Below are 25609 nucleotides of genomic sequence, written 5' to 3' on the forward strand. Positions count from 1 at the left end.
TCTTACATTTGAGGTTTAAACGTACATGTGTATAATGACAAAACACTTTTTAATAAGTAACGTTATCTTAACATTTTCTGCCAGATCAATGGTTTTCCCTCTCCCTCTCTCGCTGTCAATTTTTTAATAAATTACACATATGTCATTAATAAGAGCAATTAATGTATGCTGTCATGTAGAACGGGTGATCAGCACCTTTATTTTGAAAGATGAGCCGAACGTTTGATACGGGCTTGTTGATGCGACGGTCACACTTGCTTACGCCGCTTACACTAAACTACCGTCTACAAAAGAAACGACGGATGCCTAAACGAATTTAATCTAAAGTCCCAGGTATTTTATATGCATTTATATGTACATTTTAGCGTGTGAAATGCAACTCTTATTTTAACAGAAAACTTTTCCTTTTTAAAACACACAGCAAAGCATTAACGTTACTAGTATGTATGCTAACAGCTTTGTCTGTACACTATTTTTGTAGACCAGGCTTTGCAAATGTATTAGAAATGCTAGTTTTTGAACAAAACAAACAAAAAAGGTTAAGATACTTCAAATTAAGTTAAAGATATTCAAAAAGTTCAATTTGTTTTATTTCATTTGTTAGTTAGCCAAACATGTTACATTGATATTACATTTAAAGTCCTGTTATGAGTTTTAGTATTATTTTAAATAATAATGCATAATTAACACTAATACCGAAACAATTACCACGCAATTAAAGTGTAGATTTAATGTAACATACAAACAAAAGTTTTCTGTATATTAAATTAATGTAAAATATGAATATGAAAGTCCTTGGATGCAACTTGGCCTATAGTCTTACTATTATATTATTATTAAACTCACTGAAAGACTTGGGAGATTAGTCTGATTTCCAAGCATACATGTGATTGTTTAGCATTTCTGATGGTGTGTGTGTGTGTGTGTGTGTGTGTGTGTGTGTGCGCGCGCGCGCGCGCCTGCCTCTGTTTTGCAGTTATTTTCTCATCTTTTAGGATCATCTGGATGTGTGTAATTATGTGCACGGCCTCATAGTCTCTTCATTTCTCAGGAGGGGGAGTGTGTTTGTGGTCTCTGTGAGACTAACTGAGGACTGGAGAGCCAGTAACAGGGTTTTAATCAGCCTCACATTGAGGAGTATTTCTGTGAGTGTATGCATGTGTGTCATCATGGGCGACGTCATTGACTTGGACAGACAGATCGAGCAACTCAGACGTTGTGAACTTATCAAGGAAAATGAGGTCAAGGCGCTGTGTGCCAAAGCGAGGTAATGCCAGCACTCAGGTGTTCAAGAGACCAGATGTCTCATTGTGCATGCCTTATTAGTTTTTTTTTTATATGCATCTAAATGGTTATTGCTGATTGTTCTTAAGTTGTATATCAGTATAGAGTTGATTATTGAATTAATGTTGCAAGTGTCGTTGTTTTGCTCTGTAGGGAGATTCTTGTGGAGGAGAGTAATGTTCAGAGGGTAGATTCTCCTGTCACAGTGTGTATTTCTTTATAAATGTAATATATAACTAACTTTTCATAGGATTACGCAATTGAAACTAAATCACTGTTTTGTTTGCAGGTCTGTGGAGATATACATGGGCAGTTTTATGATTTAAAGGAGCTATTTAGGGTAAGCAATTGAGCATGCAACATGACATTCATTGAATTCACAATACACTTTCAAACTTGTATTTTTTTAACCCAATGCGTGTGTCATTTGATTCTGATTGTTGTCCTCTGGGTTTTCAGGTGGGGGGTGAAGTTCCAGAGACAAACTACCTCTTCATGGGGGACTTTGTGGACAGAGGGTTCTATAGCGTTGAGACTTTTCTATTGCTGCTTGCATTTAAGGTGCAATATCTGTCCAGAAGTTCTTGAATCTTGTTTGCTAGTAATGTTATAGCTGCGTTAAAGTTGTTCTACACTCTGTAGTCTGTTCTATTCTCAGTTCTTTGTTTATGCCTTCAGGTGCGATACCCTGACCGAATAACGCTGATCAGAGGGAATCACGAGTCGAGGCAGATCACACAAGTCTATGGCTTTTATGACGAGTGTCTTAGAAAATATGGCTCTGTTACAGTCTGGAGGTACTGCACAGAGATATTTGACTACTTATCCCTCTCTGCCATTGTTGATGGCAAGGTAGGTCCTCTTATATTTTAGTATCTTTCCACTTTCTATAACTTTTACATTTTACTACACACACACACGTTAGGGATGCACCATTAGGATTTTTTGGCCGATACTGATTTTAACAAACAACTATTGACAGATACCAATATTTGTTACTTGCTGTCCTATTTGAACTTTTGTCGTTAAAATAGTTTTTTTTTTCTTTGCACGTTTTTAAGACTTAGCACGAATTGAAATAAATTAAGAAGCAAAGCCAATTTGACAGTCGTCGTAGGAGAAGTCACACTGCAGGACTGTGAGTCAAAACTTCTGGGGCTGCAAGAATTTCGTCAGTCAGTCAATTTCGTCAGTCAAAGAAACAGTCATTAATCGGCTGTCAAACTAAATTTGTCTCAGACGGCCAAATTGTGGCCAAAATCGTACAGTGTGAACCCAGCTTAAGACATAACCGACTATGTTTACAAGGATACTTGCCAAGACAGGCTTTTTTCATTATAATTAAGAAGTGAAAAAGAACTTGATTCAGTATTTGCTCGCTGTCCAAAACTGTGCTGTCGCGCGCTTTAGATGTGTGCGCACTAGGGCTGAATGATATGACCTAAAATAAAAACCTCGATAACGATTTTGTTTTTTTGTCTGCTCTTTTTATTTTTTTGCCCTCATAGTTCACTGACAAGGTTTGTACTGTAAATATACTCGACTATTTAAGGTGGATTTTTTTCTAATGAAAGAGTGCATTTTTGTATTTTTCTTTTAGAATAAAAAAAAGAGAATTAAATGCATTTATAAATCTGTAATATTTTTAGTCAGTTTGTGGCAAATCTGTATTTGAGTGACATTTGCCACTGATTGTTGTTGATCACACAAACTGCTCATTCTAGGAAATAAATAAATCGCATCCGTTACTGTTAACCTTTATTTTTGCGTGCACGCCGGTAAGTGTCGGTATAAGTGTAACATTGGCCAGCGCAAGATAAACCAAAACTTCGACATTTGAGGAAGATCCACATGTGGCATGTTTATTTGTTTCAGTTATACGTTAGAAAAAATTCTTATCTATGGCTTTAATATTTCGCAAATATTTTTTATGGAATTATGTAACAAGAAATAATACAATTTTTAACAAGTTAAATATAATATCTAGAGACCTACATTACATTGTGAAGAGACAATGTCAAGTTCCAATACACTTCTGAATGCTTGGTCCCAGTTTTATAATTTTATTCGTAATGCATTTCAGAATGATACGTGTCACTTTATAATGGTTTGTGGCATTTTCTGTCATGGTAGTTTACAGTATCAGTGCCAATGTGTGGTGGCACATATCCCTGCTGGTTTCACTGTTTTTAGTTGTGGCCACCTATCTAAATTGTTTTATAATTCCAAAAGACACGGCTGAGCTATCAATCCTATGCAAATAGAAAAATAAATAGTTGAGTTATCAAAACAACTGTGTATTTACAATATGTATTTAATTACATTGTGAAAATTATTTTTTAAAAGAAACGTATTATAATAAAAACATACAACAAGCCACAAGGCAGATAGGGAAAAGCTTAATGGTTGTAACGATTGCCCTCAGGATGTAATAAACTGTTTCAAAACAACTAATTAAATGTCGTTCTGCCGTTTAGTGCATATGTTACATCATCTACATAATGAGCAGCAGACTGTGGCATGTGTCACTGAGCTACTGAAGGTGCCACAACATACCGCGACATGCTCCGCAAAAATGTCAGTGGCACATGACGCAATCCATCGGCACATGTCACAAGTTTTATTGGCACATGCCAATGACAACAGTATTTGCCACTGGATGTGCCACTAAGCATAGCGGCATGTGCCGATGGCTTCAGTGCGCATGACACTTCATGTTAATATCGCCTCTGATGGTTTTAAATTGATCAAAAATCGACCGTTACATTGATGGATCTTGCGCTCTACTACACACACACACACACTCTCTTTTAAAAGTTCAGGGTTTTTTTGTGTGTGAAAGAGAAAGTCTCTTATGCTCACCAAGGGTGCATTTGTTTGATCAAAAACTATCCCTGTAATGGCAAAGCTATAACTCCAGTCCAGTTAGAAATCTTTCTAACTTTCCAAATAGAAATCTTTTGTATCTGTGGAAAATTATTTTTTGTCACTTGATCAAGTTAATGCATCCATGCTGAATAAAAGTTTTCTTTTCTTTTTTTTCTTCTTACAATTACTGACCCCAAACTTTTTAATGGTACTGTATGTACACTGTTTTTGCTCCCCAGATATTTTGTGTGCATGGTGGGCTTTCTCCATCTATTCAAACTTTGGATCAGATCAGAACTATTGACCGAAAGCAGGAAGTTCCTCATGATGGACCCATGTGTGACCTACTGTGGTCTGACCCTGAGGGTGAGAGACTAATAAAATGCAACATAAAGGAAGGACCTTTAATATGTTGACCTAAAGACCTAAGATTGTTTGCTCCCTTTCTTGTTTCTAGACACCACAGGGTGGGGAGTGAGTCCAAGAGGGGCTGGATATCTGTTTGGCAGTGATGTGGTGGCACAGTTTAATGCTGCCAATGATATCAGCATGATCTGCAGAGCTCATCAGCTGGTGATGGAGGGCTACAAGTGGCATTTCAGTGAGACCGTGTTAACTGTGTGGTCTGCGCCAAACTACTGTTATAGGTGTGTGGGTTTTTTTTCACTCTTACAGTGGTTCCATAACTTGTTTGTAGAAATGATTATTTAGATGTATTAATTACTTTGCATTACTTAATTTACAGCTCCTGAGAAACGTCTCACCAGGAACTGTTTTTTTATTTCCTTTTCTTGTTATATTTTCTTAGGTGTGGTAATGTGGCAGCCATTTTGGAGCTTGATGAGCATCTCCAGAAGGAGTTTATCATATTTGAAGCTGCACCTCAGGAAACCAGAGGCCTCCCCTCTAAGAAACCTGTGGCTGACTACTTCCTTTGACTTTCCAGTCCAGGAGGACATTTGGAAGCATCAGAAACAACACCTGTATAGACTGCCTTTTTTAATGTTATTATTATTTTAATTTTTTTGCTGGCCAACTTTTATCTGCACAACATCAGTACTTCTGTGAATGGACCAGTTACAGCATTTAGTTCTCGTTTCTCATAAGCTTTCACATTCCTTCCTCAATACAAACTTTTACTTACATCTTGTAAAATGTATTTGAAACTGTTATGACTGTTCCTAATTATGTGGTAGTTTTGTATTTTCAAACTGGTGATATTTTTTCCCAACAAAAATAAAATGAGTAGGTTTAGATATTTGCATATATAAATCTGTACAGAAATGAGCATATTCATGAACTTGTACAGAAATTAGCATATTCATGAACTTGTACAGAAATTAGCATATTCATGAACTTGTTCGTTTTTTGCTGCTTGTATTTATATAAACCAGTGTTGCATATTTGTAATCAGTTAGAGCCGATCAAAATGTTTATATTCGCACAGAATAATTTACAGAATCTTGAATCATAGACCATGGTAGAGAAGCTTTCAATGTAAGCGATAAATCATGATTGTCAAGGACACGATCATACACTAAAGATCATTCTTATCAATTTTCAGGTGCTCTGAAAACTTGAGTCACTACATTGTATATTTTGATTCACAGGTTTCAATGGTAATGGAATCTCATTCATTGATACACACACATACATATATATAGTGGGTAAAATAAGTAGGCTATTTAACACGTCACCATTTTTCACAGTAAATATATTTCTAAAGGTGCTATTGACATGCAATGTTCACCAGATGTTGGTAACAACCATCCATAGATCAAAGAAATCAAACCATAGATGTCTATAAGTTAAGTTGAGTGTAATAATGTTAAACGACACCGGGAAAAAGTATCAAACACGCTTGCTGAAATTGATTTAATACTTAGTACAAAAGCTTTTGTTGATAATGACAGCTTCAAGATGCCTCCTGTATGGAGAAGCTAGGTGCATGTATTGCTCAGGTGTGATTTTGGCCCATTCACAAACAGTCTTCAATGTCAATGTCACTTTTATTTGTATAGCACTATTAACACAACCAATGTGCTTTCCATCTCAGTAAAATAGAGTAGACTATAGAATAGACACACACACAAATATTTTTCAATAGTAGGCCTAATAGAATAAAAATTATCATGAAAAGGAAGAATAGGCCATGGCAAACAAATGTGTCTTAAGTTGTACTTTAAAAACATGTGGGCTACAGAGTCAGCGTCCCTAATGGAAGCTATTCCAAAGTCTTGGCGCTACTACAGCAAAATGCACGATCCCCTTTCTGGCTTAACTTGGTCCTTGGAATTTTAGGCAAATTACACTTCGCTTCGGAGCGGTATTCGAGGCAAACCGTATCCCATCATGCATTATGTTCGGGAGCTCATGTGCCCCGAAATCGCGAGATGTCGAGGAAAACATTCCACTCTAATTTAAATTAATTAGATACATATAATTTGGTAGTAAAAACATAATGTGTTACACATTTTATTGGTGCAAAGATGAGTATGGTATGTGTGGGCCTATTTTGTACAACATTTGCAACTGTTTTTTATCATTTGATTAAGCACCACAATTTAAAATGTGTCTTCTGTTAGTTACATAACGACTACTGAATAGACATGTAGAAGTTTATTTTAAAATGCAAAGTATTGAAAATATAATAAATAAAAGCTCTGTAAACACTTGCATTTTTTGCAAGACTATACGTGTGTCCCATCGAATAATCAAAAAGTTCTACACATATTTTCAGTCTTTACACCTACTTGAACACTTGGGCCAAATAGAGAAAATACATCATGCAAGTACACAAGTGGTGGGTGTGGGTATTTGTACAAGACATGTGTTTAAGTTCTTTGTCTTGCTGAAATGTCCACACATGAAGATTTCATCATCATCCTGCATGGTAGATGACAGAAGATTTTTATCAAGAATGTCTGTCCATTTTTCCATTTATCCTTCCTTCCTTCAATTATATGAAGTTTGCCAGTAGCCTACCTAACTGAAAAACAGCCCTACACCATGATGTTCTCACCTCCAAACTTCACTGTTGGTGTGGTGTTTTTGGGGTGATGTGCAGTGCCATTTCTCCTCCAAACGTGTGTATTATGGCATCCAAAGAGCTGAATTTTGGTCTCATCTGACCAGACTATATTCCCACAGTATTTCACAGGCTTGTCCAAATGTTGTGCAGCAAACTTTAAACGACCTTCAACATGCTTTTTCTTTAGCAATTTAGCGTGGAGCCATGGCAGTTGAGTGCATTACTTATTGTTTTCTTTGAAACAATTGTTCCTGCTATTTCCAGGTCTTTCTGAAGCTGTCCACAAGTGGTCCTTGGCTCTTGGACAACTGTTCTGATAATTCTTTTACCTCATCTGTCATAAACCTTGAGAGGAGCTCCTGGTCGTGGCCGGTTTATGGTGAAATGATGTTTGTTCTTTCCACTTCTGGATTATGGCCCCAACAGTGCTCACTGGAGCATTCAGAAGTTTTGAAATCCTTCTGTAACCAATGCCATCAGTATGTTTTGCAACAGTAAGGTTGCGAAGGTCTTGAGAGAGCTCTTTGCTTTTACCCATCATGAGATGTTTCTTGTGTGACACCTTGGTAATAAGGCCTTTTTTTAGGCTATCAGTTGGGACTGAACCAGCTGATATTCATTTGCACTGACAAGGGGCAGGATTGCTTTCTAATTACTGATCGTCTTGCCTTTCCATGCCTTTTTGCACCCCCTTTCTTCATGTCTTCAATACTTTTCTCCCTGTGTCATTTAACATTATTAAACATAACTTAATTTATGGACATCTATGCATGTGTGGATTGCATGCTTTGTTACCAACATCTGGTGAAAATTTTATGTCAATAGCACCTTTAGAAATATATTTACTGTGAAAAATGGTGACGTGTTCAATACTTGTTTTACCCGCTGTACATATATATATATATATATATATATATATATATATATATATACATATATATATATATATATATATATATATAACTATTTTACAAAATGTCCAAATGTTGAATCTATCAGCACATACAAACTGAAAAAGTCATTGAAATCTAAGACTATGATATAATCAGTGATGTCAACATGGCTCAGTCGCTCAGTGGACAATGACTGGCAATTTTTGCAAGGTTAAAACCAACGTCAAATTATTTTCCCTTGTTTCACAATTCTGCATTACTGATGACATCAAATCTGTTGAAAAAGGCAATGCGTGAATATACACAACTGAAGTGCCTTGATGTCCCTAATTTTTTCGTGAAAATTGTATTGAACCAGTAATATCCCTTTAATAACAAGTCAAAAGAAACAGGCTTTCAGAGAATTCACATTATTCATGTTCAGACCAAGCAGACTAAAAACTTTTTCATATTTCTTGCTCTAGTAGTTTTTTGAGTATGTCAAAATAAAAGAAAATGAACCACTTCAGTATCAAAGTATCACAGATGCCCAATAACTTTTCTTTAAATTATTGGAATATAGCACAGCAGACAAAAGACAAAGCAACACACAGAGTCAGTGTATGATATGGCTTATTCATTTGGTTATTACAGAGACAGTACATGCATAAGCTGACCAAGTTCTTATTCAGATAATAGTGTTCAGTTCAGTCTAACAAGAATAACTTAAAAAATTAGTAAACCCTCATTTTCGGTAGCCATGCTTATTGGAATGCAAGTTTTGGCAGTGTTTTGGCAGTGTAATATGGTCACACTCCATATTAATACGTGCCAGCACCAGAACTGGTTTTACTAGTTTCCATTTGAATTATGTCTCCAAGCTACAGTTCTTCTTATGCTTCTGTCAAATTAGATTTTCTTTCATGTCTGTCACCGCAGAAAGGCACTTTTACCAGTTACCAGTGGGTATTCCTTTCCTTAGCAACTGTCTCCAGGAAATGCAAGTGATTCGCATAAAGGGCCAAGGAGGAGTCAACATCAATCCAACTCACTTGACCAGCATCATCGCCTGCTTGCAATGGAAGCTCACTTACACTATTGCCTAGATGGAAAAAAACTGAATCAAACACGTGGGGTAGAACAAAGTACTTATATTATTAAGTGTTTTCATCATCAAGTATTACCTGATTCATCATGGAAATTGATCGCAACTGTCTCCATCCAAGCATTATCTGTGTTTCTTGGATCATCTACATAACCTTTATACACCTATAGAAAAAGTTGCTGAGTTATAAAGCACTGCAACGCTTAAGGTGTGGTCATCGACAATGCAGCTTTTTTCTTGTGAAATTTCACTAATGTGGCTGCACCTTTAGACACTGAAAACCACACATGATCTCACCTGAAGACCTTCTGAGCTGAAAAGCTTAGTGATTCGCTTTTGGATATTTTCCCTCTCACTTGCAGATGCTTGCAGAGTGTTCATTGCCTCTTCTGAGAACTCGCGCTGCAATGTTTGAGAAATGCACTCCCCAGGGTCCACCATACCCTGAACACACAACAACAAAAGATTATAACCCTCTGTTAGCACATTAGCAGAATTAATTTTAAAAAAGAAGAAGCTTAAAAATCACCCCACACATGCTGCTCACTCAGAATAACCATTCTGAAAATTTGACTAAAAATTGATTGTGTGAGATGGTCCCTATTAAAAATATATAATAGATAAATGCTTACATTAGCATCGCAGTTTATACTCACCCCTGGGATTGCCCATTCGCCGCAGTCCAACCTCTTGATGGACACAAATTGCAGCATGGGTAGTTGTGAGGTAGTGTGGTGGACAAGTTGTCCTTTCGAGTCCCTTTTCCATCTGTATGAAGCAGCCACAGGAAACGGGAATGGGTGATTGTTTTAAGCATGTGAACTCTGCCACATTAAACACAAAATACCCTGCATGCATGGAATTGTAAAACCGGTCAAATGGGAGAAAGACTGCAGTTGAAAGGTTGGTTACCATTTATTATGACACATTCTAGTACCTGGTAACTATTGGATCAGCAGCGTGGTTTGGACCCCACCTTCCCAGTAATCCTCTGCCCTCGAGTCCAGTTCTTCCATGTGGATTACTGAGGATGATTTACAGCGAGTAGATTTTAATAAGCAGCAAATCAAGCCTTGTAAATATTTAAATATTTTGGATGACCTAGTATTTTAATGTTTAGAATCTCTTCATTTCATAATAGATTAATTTTGCAGCATCGACAGTTATTGAACTGGACTGAATCAACATTTAACTGACTCGAGCTGAATAACGACACTATTGTCTTCAGTAGAGCCGCTTATAGCTGAACTGAACTTTTATAATTACACTGAATCTGCTTTGATACAAGCACAATATAAATAAAGGTGACTTGACTTTGACTCACAGTGGTTTTCCATTCTGGATACAATATTGGCCCTCGTGGCTTCTCCTGTCCACAGATCCATCCAAGGAATTGAACAGTGGGGAAAATGCGCTAAAGGAAGTGTAAATAGTCTAAATGAATTAAAAGAAACTTTTACACATATATTTAAAAACATTATCAGGTATACTGTTTTAATTTTAACCACTATAATTCTCTTGTGCATTTTTAAATCTGTAAGAGACATTTTCAGTGCAGCGTTTTGGATTGAAAAAAGATATATATAACAGTATATAATGAAAACAAATAAAATAATATATTGATTTGATTATTTATTTTTATTACTCATGGTGCGTTTTACATATGTTGTTACTCACCCAATCTCTGGGTCAGCCCAAACTGGCTTTTTCAGCACAGTGGAGGCCGTATAGTTAACAGGGCTGTACTGGGGCCAGTCTGTCTTCCAGTCAACTTTGTCATCTGGGACAGGAAAGCGGCTTGTGTCTGAGCCAGGATATACTGGACAACGAGCCTTAATGTGCGCGACAGGAGACATGTAGACAGATGTTGATGAACAGAGACTGGGTATGCTGTTAATGGCGTTCTTCCTGCTGAAAATGGGTTAAAATAAACCCATTTAAACTTGACGTTTCAATTTCACAAAGTCAGTGATGTTTCTTAAAATAATAATAATAATAATAATCATTTTAATAATCACAAGACAAAATACAAGGTACTACAAGAAAACGTACATTATTAAGAAATGAAAAAGCTGTCGATAATAGCTGTCAAATTTGTATTACAACTACAGCTTCAGAATTTAAACTAATTTCATTCATTCATTTATTACAGTCATTTACATACCAGATTCCACTTGTACCGGCAGAATACGGAAACCCAAGAAGACTAAGCGCTACTTGCACCGATGCAACCCAGTTACGGGAAACTGTTTTCATTACAAATAATAAATGAAACCCAGCGCTGCAGTAACCAGGAAGTGAGAGATCAGCCCAGCCCAGTGACGCAATTCATGCGACTTGCTGTAATGATCACGAGCCACTAGGGTGCTCTGCTGTGTGAGCTGTAAAATCTCTCTGGTAGTAGATTTTTTCATTTATCGAATTTCGACCCCCGCCAAATTATTACCCCCCTAGTATTGGTAGGTTTAGGATTAGTTGTGGGGGAGGGGTTAGGATTAGGGGTGGGGTTAGGATTAGGCAATCAGGTACTGACTTCAACGAGGGGGGTAATAATTTGGCAGGGGGTCGAAATTGGGCACAACACCTGTACAAGGACAGTCGTACCGTCGTACCCAATATAATGGACATAATTTATTCCTTCTGGGACAGGTTTAAACGCATCTAATTATAAATTATATATATATATATATATATATATATATATATATATATATATATATATATATATATAGTAGTGCTGTCAAATCGACAGGTTTTTGTTTACATAATACGTGTGTTGGTGTGTATATATATTTTATATATGTCTATATACTGTATCACATAATTTATACATGCATGCATATGTGTGTGTGTGTGTGTGTGTGTGTGTGTGTGTGTGTGTGTGTGTGTGTGTGTGTGTGTGTGTGTACAGACATGTGTGTACAGACATAATATATATAAATATAATAATACACATGTTATGTAAACAAAAACGTTTATGTTGGATGCGAATAATCGCGATTAATCGATTTGACAACACTACAATGATATTTTAATATATAATGATGTAAAATATGCCAAGTTCGTATACTATTTCTCTTGCATCTCTTGTTAAGATACCCTCTTCTGTCTTTAGTTTTTTTCCAACCACAAACTGTAAATCACGCCGGAGTGCCTACTAACCGTAACCGTGGGAGGCATTCTGCACACCCACTCGAGCGCTGTGTAAATGCGTCTGCTTTGTGGCTTTTCACGCGCAGCGCGCGCCCCCGAATGTTGTACAGGAGAAATGCGCGTTCGCGCTCACGATCCGTTTGGTTTAGATGCACGCTCGTTCCGCACTCGCATCCACAGGGGGGCCTTGACGACTCCTCTTCGACTGTCAAGAGAGCGCACCGTATAACGGCAGCCTTTGCTATCCAATAAACCTGTCTTTAATCTAAAGGCAAATACGAGCCCCCCTCCCGCCCAAAGACTGAGCAAAGTCGACTGATTTGTGGACAGAAACGATGGCGGAATCGGGCAGCAGCGCGGCGGCGGTAGGAGCCGCGGGCTCGAATAGCAGCGCCGCCGGGACTGGAGGAGCCGTCGCACCCGGGGGAGCGAATGGAGCGGCGGGATCCAAGCCTGGCCTGGAGTCGGTGAAGGGACAAAATTTTGATGTTGGCCCCCGATACACCGATCTCCAGTACATCGGGGAGGGGGCCTATGGAATGGTCTGGTAAGCGGAAACTGCTCGTTTTTGCAGTCGCACACTTCGGTGGAGATACTGTTGGATCGGGGCGAGAATTAGTGGGCTAGTAACTGTTACTACTGATCAGCTCTTCGTAGTAAAGAAAAAAAGGGTGTTGATTCGCCGAAAACAAATAGCATCCCGCATTCCAATTTCATGGACAGAAAAGCAGATATAACGTTAAGCGTTGTTTCGAAATCAACAGAATAATTAGTTTGGCTCAACAAGTTTTTGCATATCCTTCCCAGAATATCAGGGCTAACAATAGATTTCGAGTAATGCATTGGATTAAATCCCATTTCTTCAACATTGGCTGTGTTTCAGAACACAGCGAACTGCCTACATGAACATCTTTTCTTTCTTTTTTGCATCATAGGCACGTTTAAAATGTTCAAAAATCCCATCTAAGTAGGCAGCTCACTTGGTTTAAAGGCACAAACAGTGTCTTGCTGGACGTGAATCTGTGTTATTGAGAACAGGCGTTTTGTTCAGACGTGTAATGTCCCTTGTCACTCTTGATTTTAGGAGTCTTTTTAGTTGTTTGCATTCTGAATCTGCACGCTAGGGCTGTTAGCGCCACAGCTAGCAATCTGACATCTCACTCTGAGCTCGTAAAACAGGCGTGGTTACGATGCGGCCAAATGTGGATTAAGTGCTTTAGGAAATATTTTTGCGGTTTTTGTAAAAAATACACACCCACCATTTTTAAAATATAATGTCAACTGCTTATAATGTGTCTTATAATGATGGTAAACATTAAAATAGATAAGGTGCAGAATTCAGAGCTGAGCGCGTTGGTCTGCTCTTCATCCTCAAAATGACTGTCAAGTTTAGCAGGAGGATGTAAACAAACCCCCTGTAATAAAACACTAAGGCCTTCTATGGATGTCTTTGGTTAGGGCCATCAGACTGCTGCGTAAGAAGACAAAATATAGAGAATCTAGATACTTGGTATTTTCCACAATAGTATGCTTAAGTAGTTTTAAACGCATCAAATGTATGGAAAATTTGATATTTTGGCCTGTGCAAACTCTCAGGTTTTTATTTTTAAATTATATAAAAAAAATTGTTATTTTGATGTGTTGATTCGATGTTCGGTATTTGGTAAACATTTTTAAATGTCTAAATTATATGTCTTTAATATATCTATGTATGTACGTATGTATATATATATATATGTGTGTGTGTATATATATATATATGTGTGTGTGTGTGTGTGTGTGTGTGTGTGTATGTATGTATATATATGTGTGTGTGTATATATGTATATGTATGTATATATATATATATATATATATATATATATATATATATATATATATATATATGAAGAGTTCAGATGCAAAAGCCTCTAAATGCCATCTGAAATTTTCTTATAGAATGATCATTTTTATCAGTCTCGTATATTTAAATTCAATAATTTCACTTCAATGGCAATGAAGATTACCTATTAATTGTCATTTAAGTGAAATTACTAAACTGAAATATACAAGGTTGATAAAAATGATCATTCTATAAGAAAATTTCAGATGGCATTTAGAGGCTTTTGCATCTGAACTCTTCATATATATATGTGTGTGTGTGTATATATATATATATATATATATATATATATAAATATAAATTGAAATATAAATTGAAATGTTAATTATAAAACACACAAAACAGAGGTTTAAACAATTTAGACATCTTATATAAAAATAAACAGCTCATATAATATTTAGTATGGCTTGAGGTTGACACCATTTTTTTAAATTAACCTCCATTTACTTTCAATTGTGCCACTAAATCAGTTGTTTTGTTTCTTGCATTATTCGTTAAATATGTGCACAAGCTTGTATGAGTTGATTTTTTTTTTTTCTTAATTCTCTCTCCTCTCTTCCCATCATCTGTTTTCCTGCCGCCTGCAGCTCAGCTTTTGATAATGTGAATAAGATCCGAGTGGCCATTAAGAAGATCAGTCCATTTGAACATCAGACCTACTGCCAGCGCACCCTGAGGGAGATCAAAATCCTCCTGCGGTTCCGTCATGAGAACATCATAGGCATCAACGACATCCTGAGAGCTCGCCGCATCGACTTTATGAGGGATGTGTATCCTTAAACATGTATATCAACTGGCTCACAATGCATTAGGCCAAATTGAATCTTGGAACATAGTGTGTATATCTCATTGTTATATTGTGCGTTGCGTTGTAGTTCTTTAACTGCGTTTCAGCTATATCGTACAGGACCTGATGGAGACCGATCTTTACAAATTGCTGAAGACACAGCAACTCAGCAACGACCATATCTGCTACTTTCTGTACCAGATCCTGCGAGGGCTGAAATACATTCACTCTGCCAATGTCCTGCACAGAGACCTGAAGCCTTCAAACCTTCTCATCAACACCACTTGTGACCTCAAGGTCAGAACAGCCAAACTTAAACAAACAAACCAAACATAAAACTCTTAAAGGGATACTTCACCGATTAGCATTAAGCTTTGTATCAGTAGAAACCCGGTAGTATTTTCGAATGACCGTGCTTCCCTCCCTCATGTCCCCCTGAGATGAGATTTCTGTATTGTGTGTCTGGAAAAAAACTCTCTCTGATGCAAAAATCGTAAGTTTACGTCATCGGAGGCTTTTTTGGCCAGAGGCTAGAGACTACAGCCAGTAGTAGGAGCTAGTTCTGCATGTTTTCAGCCCGCCCATAGGGGGTGGGATCTCACGGTAAAACGGCGGCTTTCGACTAGTAGCCTAGTTGTATAATTTCTTCCGATACTGCCCTCTGTAACCAGTAGGCGTGGCTTGGGAGCCATGTAGGGCAGTGAAGCAAGTGCATTCTGGGAGTTGTTGTCTTTCATCCACATGAGCCAAAAATACATTTTCTGGCTTTTCTCAGTCTAGAAGGCACCAACTTCTAAAATAATTTCACATTTCTACTACATAAATGACCCAATTTAAATACACATTCATCTTTCCAGCGGTGAAATATCCCTTTAATATAAGAAGTAGTGTTTAGTAAACAATTGGTAATAACACAGCAGCTTTGAACATTTGAAAATGTTAATTTTAAATGTTTTAAATGTTAATTGAATGTATGTAACTAAATGAATGTAAAACTAATGTGTCTATTTTGGTGAAGATATTTTTGAGGAACGCAGAACCAAATTTAGTAATATAGTTCTTGTGCTTTGTTTAATCTGAAGATGATCCTAATGCAGCTAAATATAGAAGTTAGGGTCTTTTTTTTTTTAAGCAAAATTGCTTGTTGGAGGGTTGTATAGAGGACAATTATATTTCCTCACCCATAGATCTGTGACTTTGGCCTGGCACGGATAGCCGATCCAGAACATGACCACACTGGATTCCTCACAGAGTATGTGGCTACTCGCTGGTACCGTGCCCCTGAGATCATGCTCAACTCCAAGGTTTGTGCATGTGTGTTTGTCTTTAGCATTTAAGATATGAACTGGATGCATAATTTGACATGATCTCTTTATCTTTCAGGGCTACACCATGTCCATTGATATATGGTCTGTGGGTTGCATCCTGGCTGAGATGTTGTCCAACAGACCCATCTTCCCTGGAAAGCACTATCTTGACCAGCTCAACCACATACTGGGTGAGAACATGAGTGTAATGCTAAATGGAATTTCCTCTTTTTCCGACTTCTCTTTTATTCTCAAATCTGCACTACCTGAAGCATAACATACATAAAAAAGGAACTTTGATGTATCTGCATGTAGTAAGGAGTGACACACTGTATCAGTGAGGGCAGGAAACACTCTGAAGAGAATAGACTATCGGCTTCTGAACAGTGTGCAATGTTGTCAGCTAACTTCCCTGGGCTTAGGTTCAGAAATAACATAAAAGTGCACTAGTGCACTATTGTTTGAAGGTTTTGGGTCAGGGAGATTTAATTAATACTTTTATTAAAGGACTCAAAACAAAAGTTTTTTCAAATGTTCTTTTCATCAAATAATCCTGTAAAAATGTATCATGGTTTCCACTAAAATATGAAGCAGCACAACTATTTTCAACATTGATATCAAGCAATAATTGAGCAACAGATTAGCATGAAAATTCAGCCTTGAAATCACAGGAATAAATTACATTTTATGTTAAGACCATATACTAAAGCAGTAGATCTGTGGATCTTTTTGACATTAAATCTATTTTAGTATGTATTTAGTAAAATTGTATTTTATATTAAAATAAAATATTATATTATATTTTATTACTGTGTTTAAGTGGCAACCCAGCACAGTACCAAAATTATTTATTGTTTGAAAGTAAGCAAAAAATGTCTTTAATCAATCATTAGAATGTATTATTAGATTATTGTTATTATTATTAGATGTGTATTATTACAAGTGAACTCACGTTTAGCTTCTTCTTTGCATATAGTTTTGTTTAACTATATTTGGTTTAAGAATCTTCTTATAAGATAGATTTTGAATGAATTTATGCCAAAATACTGTTTTCAGAAGAATTTTGTACTCCCTTTTAAAAACTGAAAAGCTTAACCAGGCACAAATTAGTTAAACATTTTACTAGCATTAGCATTTTTTTTTTTTATTCAGCATCATGTTCTTCCTTGCTGTCCGTTTTACACAAGCAAACCCAAGGAGATTGTAGAAACAATGATTTTTAGTTGATGACCACTGTATTGTTATTTGACTCATTTGGGCATGCAAACATTTTAGGTCGTTCATCATGTGTTAATTTTCCTGCCCCATCAACCAGGTATTTTGGGCTCCCCCTCTCAAGATGATCTAAACTGCATCATCAACATGAAGGCCAGGAACTACCTCCAGTCTTTACCCCAGAAACCGAAAATCCCATGGACCAAGCTGTTCCCCAAAGCAGACAACAAAGGTAAGCTCACGCATTAGGATCTTTAGGAATGTTTAGTGAATGGACTAATTAAATGGTGTTTTGTTTTTATTCAAAAAATGCCAAAAGTTATCTGTGATTGGTAGGGTTAGTGTAACACTAGCTACGTTTACATGGACACCTTTTGGTTCAATTGGAATGAAATCAATACGATTGATGAATCCGAACACGGTGTTTACATGAATGATAAATAAAGTAATCGGGTTGATGTGCGCGTTTATATGTCACAAGTTTCAAATCGGAATAGATTTTATGACATGCGCACACTGCACAAATATACAGAGTTTCCCGCTGTTCGCGCATAACTATTCTCCTCTATTGGTTCTTTATTTGTTTTAAACAGCAGACGTAATATTAATCCTTCTCTGGTCATGATTTGGAGACAGTGAGCATATTAACCGTTTTGCCGTGCTGCTAGAGGTGTAACGGTTCACAAAATTCACGGTTCGGTTCGATATGATACACTGGTGTCACGGTTCAGTACGTTTTCGATACAGCAAAAAGAAAGAAATGCCAGAGAAATTTCCTTGATTAAATTTTTTTTTAATTAAAACTAACATCATAAAGTATGATCCTTTTTTACTTTGAGCAATGATGGAGCTATACTTGACTCTTCTTAGGAGCATATAAAAAATCCTTATAAAAAAATTAAATGTAATATTGTAGTAGGAATAAACAAAGGTTTATTTTATTTCAGATTAACATTTGAGGGCAGCAATTTTATTCATAATGTCGAAATAAAACCGACGTTACTTGAAAGCACAATGTTTCTTCCTGGTTTCCACGTCAGCGCTGTTTGATCCGTTGATAACGGAGAAATGTAAATGCTTCTCACTAGATCTCGCAGCGATGTTATTACTTCAGTGGCGAATTCAATGCTTTCTTTACTGGATCTCTTAGCGCTGTGTTGTAAGTGTCGCTTGATCTAGATCGGCTCGCGCTGCATTGGACCAAACTGATAAACGGTTCGTGAAGCACAAAATAAGGAGTAGCGCAGTTTCGTTCCGCTTTCATCACGTTTGTCATTTGATGTTGGGCAATGTTGTGGTCGCGCCAGCGTCTCTTACATTATGAGCGCACTTGCCGTGCGCTTACATTTGAAATAACGAAATTTTGGTCGGCAGGAAAAATGGTCCAACCAATGGTTTGTAATGCGTACCGAACCGAAAGCCTCTTACCGAACGGTTCAATACAAATACGTGTATCGTTACACCGCTACGTGCTGCTTATATTTATCACACAGTAAAAATGCCCCTCCCCGCGGCCAAAACCAGTCGTCTGTGGATGAGAATCCAAAACAAGGACTGGTGGGACGTTGTCCTGCTTCACTTCACAGACGCGCTAGTGAAATGAGAATTTTAGAATGACGGGACACTTATTTATATGACACTTTATTCAACAGGAAGAACAGCTCGTTCTGCGCATCATACGTCATTACGCTAGTTAACGTCATTGCACATGCGCAGTCCTTTCAGTTTAGGTTTTCAATCCGATCAAGTGTTTACATGTTCTCTCGATCGGATTACAAAAGGAATAAACCACCCCTTTCAATCCGATCGAAATTTAATTCGGATCGAGCTCAGTCGGGTCGATTAAGGTGTTTACATGAAGGTTTTTTAGTCCGACTGAGCCGTCAATCCGATTATAAGTGTCCATGTAAACGCAGCTACTGTGTTTTCAGCAGATGCGAGTGGCGTGATGTGACAAATCAAAAAGAGAACCCATTATATTCAGTGATGCAGTCTACTTTGGATGTGGCGCGACACGACAAATTCCCAACAGTAAACTGATGTCCCAGTCCATTTCTGTTTTACTTCAAGCGCTCGCGCTTCTTCTGACACAAAGAATAAATGGAGTCGCGTCTAGTGTAGACAGCTGCCAGTTTTTGTGGCGCGATTCAACACGACAACGGTCACATCTGTTGCAGACACAGTGTAAGGGGATAGGGTATACAGTTTATACAGTATAAAAACCATTACATCTATGGAGAGTCCCTGTAAACCACATATACAAGTGTGTGTGCATGTGGGAGTACTGAACAAATGTGGGTGTCAACAAATGGTCTTTTGATGGTCTGGCTGCCTTGTGCAAGTATGTTTCATGAAACATTGTCTGGAAAGACAAAAAAAGAAAAATGAACTACTGTGTTTGTACGTTTACATCCTGGTATGCCTTTTCTCTGTGACTATCGGTTTGTGTTTTGTTAGCAGCGCATGATTTATAGGCTGTTTAGTAGTACTAATGAATTAGTTCTTTTGTAATCATAGATTTAACATAGTAGTGTGGAACTTCTTTATGTACTTCTACCTTTGCGTTTCAGCTCTGGATTTATTGGACCGCATGCTAACCTTTAACCCCATCAAACGTATAACCGTGGAGGAAGCACTGGCCCACCCCTACCTGGAGCAGTACTATGACCCCTCTGATGAGGTATCTCTCTTTCCCCTCTCCAGCTTCATCCATTTCACTCCCCTTCAATCTGTCATCTATATCTGTTAGCTAAGCCTAACAGCATTTCATATTGTTTGCAAATTTAGCCGGTGGCTGAGGAGCCCTTCACTTTCAACATGGAGCTGGACGACCTTCCTAAAGAGAAGCTGAAAGAGCTCATCTTTGAGGAGACGGCACGCTTCCAGGCCAACTACCAGGGCTCTTGAGAGGGACAGGTACAAAAACGCAAACACATGACACAAAATCTACATGTTTAATATATTTATATATGCTAACATTTTAAGGCATGCAAGAAAGAAATTATAGTTTTCAAGAAAAGTGACTAAAATAAGTTTAGAGGAAGTCAAATGCCATGAGCAATTAAAGACATAGTTCACCCAAAAATTAATTGATGACAGTTTTACTCGCCTTCATATATGACTTTGTTTCTTCCATGAAACACAAAAACAAGATATTAATTTTAAAAAATATATTTAAGCTGTACTTTTCCAGAAAAGTTGACCAGAGGTTGTCAAACTGCAAAAAGGCAACAAAAAGACATACCATTAAAATAGTCTATATGATTCACATTTGTGCAAGATCTTTGAATGGTTATTCTCAAATTGAATTTGTGCATGTGCATATTGGTATTGGCAATGCATCTCAATGTACATGTACAAATGAGATTTGAAAACTACTGCTGTCTATTCTTGGGTGAACTATTCCTTCAACATTTTTTTTTTTATATATTTAAAAATATGTATTTTTATTTTTATTTTATTTATTTTTCCAACAAAAACTAAATCTTAATCATAATTATTTGGTCTGTTCAGGGTTATACATATGTCGAGAATTCTTTTGAAGGTTATATAATTTCAAATGACCTTTTAATGAAAGTAATTTTTATATTCTCCTTAAATTGAGTAATTGCTTTCATTAAAAGATAATTTGAAATGATATAACCTTCAAAAGAATTCTCGACACATGTATGTTAATATACTGAACAGACCATTTTTTTTAAATGTGTGTTAAAAAATAATGGAAGGTGTTTAAATAATTTTTGTTATTTATTTTAACTCAAAGAATTAACCATGTTTAAACCTGTTGATGTCCACTGATGCTCAGTAATCCTTTTTTGCAGCCATCATTGAGAATAATGGAGCAGCGTGGAGTCTCAGATAAAGATAACTCCAGACATCCTGCGAAAACATATACATGCATATATACATAAAAAAAAATTAAAAAAAGATAAAAAGAGGAAAAATGTACATTTCAAAACTTCAGCTTTGTTTTATCTGTCCATCTCTCTTTCTTGCTGGGAAGCTGTGCGCTAGTTTGGGCTTCTAACATCTTATCATAACGCCATTAATGGGGGCCGTCAGACTTTCTATTCTCTTCGCACACCGCACACAGCTCCTGCTCTCTGAAACAATTGCATCTTTCACCCTTTCTATCAATACCCTGCTTCTCTCTGTATCCGTCTCCTTCTCTTTATGTCTCTCTCGAAGGGTGTCTCTTTACTGGTCTGTGCTGTTCTGGGTGTTTTTTTGTTTTTTTTTATTCCAACAGAGATGGAGAGAGAGAGAAAGAGAATCTCTACGATGGGCACTGACTGGTGTGCGTGTGTGTATATATAAGTGGTTTTGAGTTTCATTGGAGTATTGTAAGTTGGCAATCTGTATGTACACTGTAATTTGAACGTTAAGATCAGTTACAAATCGTGTTTTGTAATGTTGGGAATTTATATTTGAATATCTTTTGAAATATAAAGTCAATGCTTGTGTTTCTTTTCTTTTTTTAATTCATTCAAAGACAAATGATGTTACATTTAATGAGCTTAGACTTTTATTTTGTTTTCTGTTGTGAGAAAAAGAGGTCTTGTTTTGATTCTTGAGAAATATATTGCGTAAAAGAGAAACGGCGACAGGCAGGTTTAACGGAGGAAAGAGCAAGATGGAATAGGATCATCTGCTGTAAAATATCATGTTCTACTGTTAAGAACTGAGACTATTTCTTGCCAATGTTCTTGGGAAAATTAAGCCATCAGTATCATCTTTTTTTTTTTTTTTATGTTGGCTTCCTTTCCCTCCTTCTCTTCTCCTCCTCTCGCTCGTCTGTTCATTTCATGGAGGTTCTGTGCAGACCTTCATCGTGTGTGTTTTTTTTGTTTTGTTTTTTTATGGGGGGTTGATACTGATTTCTTTGTGAATAACATTAGTTGTCATTGGTTACCATGTCCATGGCTACTGTTGCCATGATTCCTTTCTGATAAGTCACACATAGTTCCCCACATTCTGGCTTTGTTACTCGCAGATATCGGTCCCTTACTCTTTCTTTCGCATCATCATCCTCGTTCTCTTTTGTTTTGCTTTTCTTCACTTGTCCTGAAGTGATTGAGGAATCATAGCCAAGCTTAACACTTTCAGAGCCATAGCACATTTTTTCCTCATTCCCTCCCTGTGATGTCAGAACTTTTCAAAGGGCTTTTCCACAGGGCTTGCTGACCTCATGCCTCTCCTGCCTGTGATTGGCTCATCTAGTCTCGAACTGACTTACTCTGCATGCATTGCATCTAAGACGTAACAACCTGCCTTTATTACATGTTTTCAGTGGAGAAAAAAAAGCCGTTTTTAAAGAAACCGTCATTGCTTTTGGCCAGTCGTGGATGAGGAAAGCATGTTCAAGTGGGAAGAGTTAAAATGGCACAGTGTGTAGCTCTGTTACAGGGTGTGATTTGCATAAATTAATACCCCCCCCCTGTGTAAAACCCCATTGAGACGAGCCCCAACTACAGAGGAAATTCACACCGCACGTCAATCACGTGACATTTTTCAATCGGTGCACCTGCACTTTGTGTCTCCTGACCAAACGTTTTGTTTCGTTTCAGTTTTTAGTGCAATTATATTCTGTTATATATCTATTCCTGTGACAAAAGGTTCCTTGTTTTCTTTCTATGCTTTAATCTTTCTTAATCCACCACTTGTTAGGATAAAATCTAATGTAACAGGCAATGACGGTTGGTCGCGTCCCATGTCTGTGTCTGTACGTCTGTCTTTTCCAACCAGAAGCTGCTCTTCTCTGCTTCCTTATGAGGAGGGGAGATCATCCCGCTCTGTGATCTGAGGGAAACATTCATTACCAAGAAAAAGATTATTTATATTACTGTATTGTCAATGGCAATGATATGCTTATTGTGAATGGGACCATGGGGACTGTCAACAGTCTTACACACGTGCACACACACATGTATTTCTCACATATAAACCTGCACGCATACAGTATATGATTTCAAAAGCCTGCAAAGGAGGCAGATATCATAATGTTCTTTTAATGGCTGTTATTATGATTATTGCTGGTGTTATATTGGTGGTCTTTTTTATTTTAAAAACTGAAAAGGGATTTAAAAACTTTTGTCCTTTTTAAAGTATGTTTTGCTTTTTTCTTTCATTTTGTTCGCTTTGGGTGTGAAAAATAATTGGCTGTTCACTCTTTCTGGAGTCTATTTTTTCCCTGAATCTTATAAGGAATTATTTTAAAAGCTGATTAAACGATATGGGTAGATTGTCAAGAGAAATGAGCTATGGATGGTTATAGTCTATGTATATGCTTATGGGTATAATAAATTAAACGATTAACAAAAACAGAATTATATACATATATTAAATAAAATTCCTGATACTGTAAGTCCTTGTGTTGTGTGTTTTTTTTTTGTTTTGTTTTTTAAGAATAAAGAAAACCTTTAATCCTGCTTGACAGATTTTTACTAAACAGAAAAATGTACAATTAAACAATATTTTTTCAACAAACATGAAAATGAAATGGATGTACACCACTTATCTTTTTAAATAATCATATCTAGCATATATTAACATCAAATCTTTTGAAGTTAAAATATATTTACAAATGAGTGAATCCACAAATTCTCCTTTAATTCAGGTATTTTAGTTTTTTGGTATGTCAAATATGTTTGGTATTTTCAGGTATGTCAAATTAAAATCAACTGCTTTGCTCATTCACTTATGGCAAAAAAAATAAAAAAAAATTAATTGAGCTCAATATATCTATATTTTTTTATTGCCACTCAAATATAGATGATCTTTTCTCTGCATTAGTGTATTAATAATGCATTAATGACCTTGCTTCCAGTTTAAAAGGAATAGTTAGAAGGTCTGTTCCAAAGTGTATTGTGAATAAATTGCAATCTGACAGCCAGTTATTTGCCTTTAGCCATATTTAGTCATGATGGAAGAAGTTATCTGGTTTCCTGTCAAGGGAGTGGCATAGCAATCAAAAGCTACTTAATTTTCCTTAGCTATGGAAAAATAAAGTATGGATCGTGTGCATGTCAAGTTTAAACCGAGCAAAGGTTATTGGAAGTTGATGATGAATTATTTTGTGGATAATGAATGGACTAATATTTGTCTTGTTTTCTGGGAGCTCTTTTACCTTTTTCTTCTTTCACATATGTCAAGTTGCCAGTCCAGTTGGACCACTCCTCAGCTTTCGACAACATGTTCCAGCATGGTTCGAGAATTCAGCTCCGAGGCGTTCTGCTCTTCAAGACAGATCAAGCTGTTTGGGTTGAGGGTGTGCTTATCTAGTATCACTGAATCAAATGCAAAACTGTGACCTAATACATTGATTCATTGCCATTTTTTATATGAGACCGAGATTAATCAATGCTGTTACAAATTAGGAATGGATTATTAGTGTCTATCTCAGCCTCACTTCCCATCTGTCTCTGCCTCCCTTTATTTGTTCAGTAACAGTCTCTCAGCAATTCTATACAAAACCAGAACAATAGAAAACAAAAATGTTCTGCTGACAGGCAGAACCAACAGAGAGTATATTACTGTGAGTTTGCATTTATCCCACCGTAAGCCGTTGTTAAACACTGAAATGTGTGAAAACATGAATACTGACCAAACATCTAATCGTGTCCTCCACTACCTTCTACCAACTGTTGCAATGATACAGAAGTGACAGAAGCCCCTTGTGCTTTTCATCCCCATTTTGTTGTTTCTCCCTTCAAATGTGGCCTAATTTGCACTAGTGAGAACATGTATATGTTTACTACTAAACAAAAACGGGACAAAAGCACGCACATCACTGACAAAAATGCTCAAGTTGGGCACTTGACAAAAGAAATAATAGGTCACGTGATCCTTAATTAATCACCTGTTAGTATAAAGGCTTGTTGGTTTAAATTTTTAATTGTCTGATGAAGAGCCAGCGTGCTCAAAACATCACCTGTGTGAGAGACCTTATTACATTTTTGGAATGGAGCTTTGGTGTTCCAACCTTTTTCCTGCTTTTTATGTTTACTACTATAAAGTCATGAAGCACATGTAAAGTGCAAGCAGAATAATATGTGCTGGGATTCCACTTGCCCTCAATGCACTCAAAAAGTCAAGCAAACCGCATT

General features: G+C 37.0%; 3 protein-coding genes across 5 annotated transcripts; 2 read left to right on the top strand and 1 right to left on the bottom strand.

Annotated features, from left to right (window-relative positions):
- The first annotated feature begins 273 nt into the window (after positions 1-273).
- On the top strand, positions 274-5406 carry ppp4ca (protein phosphatase 4, catalytic subunit a). 2 transcript variants are annotated; one of them, XM_082136917.1, is made up of 9 exons: positions 274-333; positions 1052-1267; positions 1438-1489; positions 1574-1624; positions 1744-1845; positions 1963-2136; positions 4392-4518; positions 4610-4799; positions 4961-5406. In XM_082136917.1, the coding sequence occupies exons 2-9, from the start codon at positions 1158-1160 to the stop codon at positions 5088-5090; spliced, it is 936 nt and encodes a 311-aa protein (XP_081993043.1). In that variant the 5' UTR covers positions 274-333; positions 1052-1157; the 3' UTR covers positions 5091-5406. The 2 variants fall into 2 exon arrangements, with proteins under 2 accessions (XP_081993043.1, XP_081993042.1); XM_082136916.1 differs by having other exon boundaries at positions 276-333; positions 977-1267.
- A 3267-nt stretch (positions 5407-8673) lies between these two features.
- nudt9 (nudix (nucleoside diphosphate linked moiety X)-type motif 9) lies at positions 8674-11483 on the bottom strand. Of its 2 annotated transcripts, none has more exons than XM_082180386.1 (8): positions 11325-11483; positions 10838-11071; positions 10485-10574; positions 10098-10184; positions 9817-9928; positions 9458-9604; positions 9240-9324; positions 8674-9157 (listed from the first exon to the last, which is right to left on the bottom strand). In XM_082180386.1, the coding sequence occupies exons 1-8, from the start codon at positions 11414-11416 to the stop codon at positions 9012-9014; spliced, it is 993 nt and encodes a 330-aa protein (XP_082036512.1). In that variant the 5' UTR covers positions 11417-11483; the 3' UTR covers positions 8674-9011. The 2 variants fall into 2 exon arrangements, with proteins under 2 accessions (XP_082036512.1, XP_082036513.1); XM_082180387.1 differs by having other exon boundaries at positions 10838-11068; positions 11325-11477.
- Positions 11484-12426: 943 nt separating this feature from the next.
- mapk3 (mitogen-activated protein kinase 3) lies at positions 12427-23868 on the top strand. The gene is made up of 9 exons (XM_082136802.1): positions 12427-12860; positions 14783-14965; positions 15090-15279; positions 16170-16286; positions 16366-16480; positions 17605-17736; positions 20075-20184; positions 20292-20420; positions 21326-23868. The coding sequence occupies exons 1-8, from the start codon at positions 12649-12651 to the stop codon at positions 20409-20411; spliced, it is 1179 nt and encodes a 392-aa protein (XP_081992928.1). The 5' UTR covers positions 12427-12648; the 3' UTR covers positions 20412-20420; positions 21326-23868.
- The last annotated feature ends 1741 nt before the right edge of the window (positions 23869-25609 follow it).

Source organism: Leuciscus leuciscus (genome assembly GCF_965113295.1).
Source record: "Leuciscus leuciscus genome assembly, chromosome: 1".
Classification (NCBI taxonomy): domain Eukaryota; kingdom Metazoa; phylum Chordata; class Actinopteri; order Cypriniformes; family Leuciscidae; genus Leuciscus; species Leuciscus leuciscus.